This window comes from Argopecten irradians, chromosome 4 (genome assembly GCF_041381155.1).
Source record: "Argopecten irradians isolate NY chromosome 4, Ai_NY, whole genome shotgun sequence".
Taxonomy (NCBI): Eukaryota; Metazoa; Mollusca; class Bivalvia; order Pectinida; family Pectinidae; genus Argopecten; species Argopecten irradians.
The window spans coordinates 48,916,082-48,924,298 of NC_091137.1; the positions used below are offsets into that span (position 1 = coordinate 48,916,082).

The 8,217-nt window shown below is 34.1% G+C and overlaps 1 protein-coding gene across 1 annotated transcript in view; it reads right to left on the reverse strand.

Annotated features, from left to right (window-relative positions):
- LOC138321899 (chymotrypsin B-like) overlaps positions 1-7,929 on the reverse strand; it is a 40,545-nt gene extending 32,616 nt beyond the window's left edge. The window contains exons 1-4 of the mRNA XM_069265914.1: positions 7,778-7,929; positions 7,260-7,362; positions 5,727-5,892; positions 4,425-4,567 (exon numbers count right to left, since the gene is read on the reverse strand). Coding sequence (XP_069122015.1) covers positions 4,425-4,567; positions 5,727-5,847 — 264 coding nt within the window. The 5' untranslated portion in view covers positions 5,848-5,892; positions 7,260-7,362; positions 7,778-7,929. The remainder of the gene's footprint in view (positions 1-4,424; positions 4,568-5,726; positions 5,893-7,259; positions 7,363-7,777) is intronic.
- Positions 7,930-8,217: the final 288 nt, after the last annotated feature.

The following is an 8,217-nucleotide window of genomic DNA, read 5'->3' on the forward strand; positions in this document are numbered from 1 at the left end:
TTAATTGTCAATAGGATTGGACATCATGCATAAGCTATCCGAAGTAATCGCCTTCATAATAGAATTTAGATATTTTCTGGGATTAACTTGACCTTATGAATCTTTATAATAATGCTACACAAGACTAGGATAACATATCATAAATGCTTTGTACAACCAATGAAAACAAGGCACACGCCTTAGAATTGGAAAAATAAGTATTGAATGTATGCTTACCTATTCCGTCTTTGCATATTACATAGTTAGCTCCCTTGCGGGTAGGTATCGATTGTTACGTCATTGTTTTGTAAGCGCAATTCACCGAAAAGTATGACGTTACTCTCGCAAACACATGACGTCACAATCAATACCTACCCGCAAGTGCCGATAACTCTGTTATATGCAAATTCGGAATGTAAAAGTATAATATTATAAGTTATTAACGTTTGATAACGATCTGTATATTTCATGTCATATTCCAAGCCTATGCAAACAATTGTGACCAGAGTTCTATTCATCAATGTTATTATTTTCTTTATGTGCACAAATTATTCAAATATCAGCTTTCTTAGATTAAACGAAAATAGGAAACATAAAAAATTAATAATAACTTCCTACATATTTAAACATGTATCTGGATTACTAATTGTGATATGCATGAAGTCAAAGCGGTCATGATAAATCCTAATACCGGACCAAGTTAGATGTTTGATTAGAAATCTGATATTCTTCATCTTCTTAAGTAATATATACAATTCTACTTGCAATAAAAACGTACAAAATGTCTTAACTTCAACTTTATTATAAAGCACACGACATTAAAAAAATCCAAAATAACCAAATATTAAATATTGTTAATCTCTATTATAACCAAAATAAAGTTTAACGTTCTACTCATCCACATGAAATATAAGAAACGATTCGAAGCAAATTCAAATTGAAAACCCGCTATATATAAAGGTAAAGAAAGTCATAAGAGAGACCTAATTAATAAGTCTTCCGTTTCGTTTAAAGATTTCACTATGCAAGTTTAATGATTAATACTTTATTAGCATTGTTTTACATTTGAGACAAGATCCAGTCCCGGTGTACAGCTGTGCTGGCGTAGACAGCTGGTCCGTCTCGGCAATCGAAGTTACCCCACGATACAAGTCCTGTATGTACCCAGACGTTATCTATAAGACATTGTAATGGTCCGCCACTGTCTCCCTGAAGTAAATAAATTTGTTACACTTGAATTACGATATTAGCCCTGTTTACATAAGTCAGGATTTATAATAATCATTTGTTACTTCTAAATGTACTTCACAATAACTTATTTGACTAAAAATGAGTATGCATTTAATATTACCGATTTTCGTAAAGTGTTGTGAAGCTTGTAAGTTTTGGCAAAATATGGGAAATGTATATTTCTGGAAAAGGCCACATGTGTTGGAACATATGTATGTCATAAAATACCGTTTTTGTTTATTAGTTTCTATTCCGCATTTTTTTTTTTTTTTTGTAATTTCTAAAGGACAATTATAGAAATAAACAAGAGGCGCATGGGCCTTAATGGTCATCTGACTCATGGCACAAAACAACAAAGTTACAGTATAAAGTAGTGGTTAAAGATTAATATAAACAATACAAGGAACTCCTTAGTTGAATATGTAAGTTTCTGAAATAGGTAAATGTCATTTGTTGAACAAACTTGTTGCCCTTCATCCATATATGGTTGTAACCCATTCAAGGATTAATATGAGGAGAAGTCAGATTTTAAAGCCAAATTTTTAGCAAAGCTCCCATTTTGGACCTCCGCCGTACTATCCCCATGGGTCTTAGCTCGCTCCTTTATAATATATAATTGTCCTCACCTAAAGTTCCCCCTTCTGAATCAATTAAAACCCCTATAGATCAATTTTCATTGATATCGGAGACTGAAACCTGAAAACAAGAAGTGGGCCAGCAGCCATTTGGAATACCAAAATCTTTACGAAAATGTTTGCATGTTGTTCAGCATCAATTTAAACCCCTATATACCAATTTTCATTGAGATCAGAGACTGAAACCTTAAAACAGGAAGTGGGCCAGCGGCCATCTTGGAATACCAAAATCTTTACGAAAATGTTTGCATGTTGTTCGGCATCAATTAAAACCCCTATAGACCAATTTTGATTGAGATCGGAGACCAAAACCTGAAAACAGGAAGTGGGCCAGCTAAAATTAAGAAGATTTGCCCATTTGGGACCCCACCCCTCAGTCGCTAGAGGTCGGACAAGACTCATTTATATAAAATATTATTTTCCTCCCCAATGATGTTTCACACCAAATATGGATGAAATTCATTCAAGGATGAAGGAGGAGTAGGCTTTTAAAGCTAAAGTTAAGAACATTTCCCCATTTGGGGCCTCAGCCCCTAGGGGTCTGACCAGACTCATTTATATAAAATATGATTGTCCGTCCCCAATGATGTTTCACACCAAATAGAGATGTAATCTATTCAAGGATGAAGGAGGAGTAGGATTTTAAAGCTAAAATTAAGAAAATTTGCCCTTTTGGGGCCCCGCCCCTCTGCCCCTAGGGGTCGGACCTATCTCATTTATATAAAATATGATTGTCCTTCCCCAAGGATGTTTCATACCAAATATGGATGTAATTCACTCAAGGGTTTAGGAGGAGTAGGCTTTTGTATAAATAGTTTTACGCACGACGCACGGCGGACGGCGGATGGCGGACGGCGCACGACGACGGACAAAACACGATGACAATAGGTCATCCTGACCTTCGGTCAGATGGCCTAAAAAGAACACAAATTAAGAGAAAAGGTCAATAATTCTAAAATACAAAACAAAAAAGCCAAGAAAATTCGCAATGACTGTTGACAGACTTGCAAAGGTGTAATTATATATTTTTAATCGATTGATTGATAGGTATAATTATACTGACATATATAAAGAGTTAATCTTATAAAGCGTAGATATTAGAAAACCTGATAGGAAATTGTTTTATAGATAACAGATAAGTCAAATTAATTATACTGACATATATAAAGAGTTAATCTTATAAAGCGTAGATATTAGAAAACCTGATAGGAAATTGTTTTATAGATAACAGATAAGTCAAATTAGATACCGGATGAGTCAAAATAGATACGGGATGAGTCAAAATAGATACAGGATGAGTCAAAATAGATACAGAATGAGTCAAAATAGATACAGAATGAGTCAAAATAGATACAGAATGAGTCAAAATAGATACAGGATGAGTCAAAATAGATACCGGATGAGTCAAAATAGATACAGAATGAGTCAAGATACAGAATGAGTCAAAATAGATACAGAATGAGTCAAAATAGATACAGGATGAGTCAATAATGTTGGGTAGTATAAAGTATTCATTACATGTATATATACCTAAATGATGTGTAGCAGTACGTATAATTGTGAGGAGAGTAAAACAATAACGATATATTCAAGCAAAGTACACAGGCCTATGATAAACAGACAATAGCTTAAATAACAAAAATAAACACGATGGGAAAAAAACAAACAATTAGGACAAAAGCATTTATACACACATGTACATGTAAATGTAGAAAAGTATTTACTGTTAAATGATTCTAGAAGAAGGGTAAAGAATTTAGACAAGGATTTATGAGAAGAGTTACATATATTTCCTGGTGGTACTAGTACTCATTTGATTGGCGCTTTTCTGTGTCCTATTTGTCTTTGGGTTAATTTCTCTTAATGAGTCAATTAGCCCGTAATATTTTATTTAATAATTATTAACATTTATATTGTCCCATATTTACCATTTGAAGTAATTCGTATCCAACAGACTTACGTTTGATTGGATCCCGTGTCATCTCGAAAATCCTGTTGATATTACTTCTTTGACCCTAATCATCTTAAAAGACGCTATGTGTGTATTACTTACCATTTATTCCGCAAAATCATTCATTTTACTGAGTTATCTACCCTTGCGGGAAGGTATTAATTGTGACGTCATGTGTTTGCGAGCGAAACGCACTGCCTTTCAGAGAAAACTAAATGATTTTTGCTCACATAATAATGATGTCACAATTGCCAGCTGTCCACAAGGATGTCACTCTGTAATACGCAAATACGGAACAGCAGATACAGGAAGCGTTTGTTTCTACTCTGGATCCTACTTATAAAAGTAAAGATACCAAAGCCAAGCAGGACATCTCAGTCAAATGAGGCGAGGTTACATATTTGTATCACATATGTATACCCCTTTGTATCTGAAAATTTGAAATAATTTAAACCTATAGCTCGAATATTGGTCGCTTTTAGATTTGGTAATAGTTTTCAAAGATGACCCTATTTAATTGATATCTCTGTCGTTATAAACCATTAGCAATAGGAACGGATATATAGCTACTGATTACTACAACATTAAATTTTTGCACCATACATGATCATCTATGATAAATAACTTACGAAACAGGTTCTCCTTGGTTCCGAGTCGGTGCAGATCATATCATCCGTGACTGTGTGGCTTTTTATTCTGCCATCGTTACATTGTGCGTTGGTTATAACTGGTGTATCAAGCTGCTGGAGAATCGCGGATGAACTTCCGGGTTCTAAAAATAAACCATACACAATCACTAAGATTAATGTTAACCTACTCACTTCACAAAAGATTTACTTTCGTGAAATTTCAAAACAATTCTATAAAGTTTGCCTCCGCGAAGTTTGTCCCGCGAATTAACATCTAAATGATTAGTGTTGGTTGGACTTTCCAGACAACTTCATAAAGTTATATGTGCCGTAACTGGGCGAAAATTTTGACATGTTATTTTTTCTTCATTAATCTATTGAAAATCATAAGGTCTGATGAATTAAGCTGCGAGAATCATTCAAATGGCTTCAAATGCCTTATATACGGTAGTTTCAACATACAAATCATATTCTGTAAAATTGATGTTTATATGCCTTATGTATGTTTAGATGGAAAAATACATGCATAACTTAAATGACAATTACTAATAACAATATAAAATGTGAAATGAAAGTGTAGATCACAATTTGTCTTCATGTTCTAAGCGTATGTACTTCATTATAGAAGTACATGTAAATATTATGATTTTTGGCAGTGCTGATAAAATCATTTTTGGCACTTGTTTGAATTTGTAAAATTGAAATTTATGCATTAAAGTACCCTGATGCTCAAAATGTTTGTAATTTTTAGTGAAGATTAACATTTTGGAAACTCATCTCGATTCATGAGTATGGAAAAATACGGCACATATAACATCAAATCTACGAATATTAACCTTGGCGAACTCCATAGCCCCAACACAATGCAGGAATTCAGTTTTATTTATGCCTATCAGAGGTGATGATATCAGAGTTTGGATTAAAAACCTGCACACAATGAAATACACATGTATTTTGATTTGTTTGTTATTACTGCTCAATTATATCTCAATTATATATGCAGAGCGTTTAAATTTTATTCTTATGACCAGTGATGTAAGTTTGGTGTCACTTAGATTGTTCCACTTCTAAATGGCCTAAGTCCATTGATATTTGATCTTTATCAGAAAAAGAAAAAACTGGCAATAAAAGTCAAAACTAAATGTTTAAACGTAGTTGATATTATATAATAACAGATGTCCACTCAATATACACTTTTCTTGGTCAACTGTTTTTAGTAATATATTAGTTTAATCATGAATACTTTTTTCGTTTAAACACATTACAACCTCTCACATATGATCCTGTAAAAAATTATTTTACCGTTAATCTCTCCCCAGCCTGTGACGTAACATGTTTTGTCTATAAAGTCCATGCTGCTGTTTGCCAGCTGTGGCATTGGTTGAATGTACTCGTTAAATCTTATAGGACTTCTCAGCTTCATAATGGCGACGTCGTGTTCAAGTGAGCCGTCGTCATAATCTGGATGCTAAAACCAAACATTGTATTACATACGTTGTATGCCGCTGGATACCAAATTATGTTGTAATTTACATACGTTGTATGCCGCTGGATACCAAATTATGTTGTAATTTACATACGTTGTATGCCGCTGGATACCAAATTATGTTGTAATTTACATATGTTGTATGCCGCTGGATACCAAATTATGTTGTAATTTGCATATGTTGCATTGTATGCCGCTGGATACCAAATTATGTTGTAATTTGCATATGTTGCATTGTATGCCGCTGGATACCAAATTATGTTGTAATTTACATATGTTGCATTGTATGCCGCTGGATACCAAATTATGTTGTAATTTGCATATGTTGCATTGTATGCCGCTGGATACCAAATTATGTTGTAATTTGCATATGTTGCAAAAGTAATAATGCGTGTGTCACTTCTGGTTGTGTTTATTCGTTAACATATTGTCATACATAATATGTCTCAAAAATAGAAATACAATCAAAGTTATGTATGTATATAAGGCATAATTGATGTAATACTAAATCCTCATCCTTTTTTTTTTTTTTTTTTTTACTTTTCTGCAATTTAATATTACATAGTTGCCAACTATGGTAGATAGCTAGTATAATTATGCCACGTGTTGTTATATGGAAACGCAGATGTGTGCACGTGGTGGCATAGTCTGTCTTAATATAGCAAGATCCGAAATCCAAGATGGCCGCCACAGCCGCCATCTTGAAAACACATATTGAACTTCTTCTAAAGTTCTACCGGTGCGGTTAAGTCGAAGTATCTAGATAATAAGTCATTTTGACGAAACAGCAAGTCAACATGTCAAGTCAATTATGCCAACTAAACATTATAATAACCTGAATGTTCTCTCCCTTTTCAATTATTTTAACTTCACCGAATTATGGTTATAACTGTCATATTGGATACATGATGTGACTTTTTTCCATTTGGAAGTATCCGTACTTTCTGTCTGGGTGGCAAAAATGACAAAATGATATAATATGGACATTCGAATGGAATAAGTCACGTGATTTATGTATTTTCAACACGTTTGCATTATGGCGATTCTAATCATCATAGGTTAATCCAAGAAAACATAATAACTTTTTTAAGTCGGCATAATAATTGTATCTTATTATCTTACCATACGTGTATCGACTCATTATCTCGCTCATTCAACCTCATTATCTCAATATGCGATAACAGAGACATGCCACCATGAAAACGTCAAAAAGGAGAGCTATAGGGACATATATGCACACATATGACGTGACAATCAGTAACAGATAAACCAGTAATTCAAACGGAATATATTTCTTAACTTATTATGGGATAGGGATGTTATTTGATTTGATTGGCAGTTAATAATACCTCAATAATTTCTCTCACTGTCTTCCACTGCAAGCCTCTTGTCCACCATTCCAAAAAGTTCCATCTATTGTGAGTACCAACAACCACGATATTTTGCCATGTACTTAAAAAGAAGCAAAAATTTCGCAGCATGCAGTTGACAGTTATAGAAGCATGAATAGCAATTTAATGAAGCGTGCTATTGGATAACATAACTTATTCTAACTGAAACTTTGGAAGAATAAGTTTAAATGCCTCATCGGCATCTTGTTCCCTCCTTCCGCGAACGTAATAATAAAAATCACCATATCGTCGAAGATATATGCAAGTAATATTTTAAATTAATATCTTCAGTTGAAGGTTGTTCAAAGTAAATTCGTTAACTCAAGTTTCGAATTTTTGACAAACATTGTATTATTGTCCAATAATAACGATGGTGTTCTCCTGCTGTTTCTAAATTCGGTAGCCACTCATAAAAGTAGGTGTTCATGGTGATGGGCCATATGTATGCTTATCTATGAATAGGAAGTAGTTCTTACCTTGACCCGTACGTACAGTGGGCAGCCGTGAGTATTGTGTCAGCATTCAGAATCACTCCGCCACAAGAAAAGAATCCATATCTTAATAGCAGGATCTGCCACGGCCAGGCATCCTCTGCGGCATCAGTACCTCCAATGATTGCAGGAGCCACGACATCTCCCTCTTCCTCCTCTGAAAAGCCAGAAGCATAATTCAATACATCAAATTAATGAAAGGTGGGGTTGTAAAATCCGGCCACGCTCCGATTTAGTTTTACTTTAAATTGATTTTCAAGCAAAACTAATTCAAATTTTGGCTGCATAAAAATTGAGGACATTGGGTTTGCTCGAAATATTAGGCATGTTGTCGATTTTGTCCACAGATTTAAACTATTTCAAAAACATGCTAATATACCAGGTATAATCTGATAGCAGATACTTTTTCAAAAAACTGAAATCCG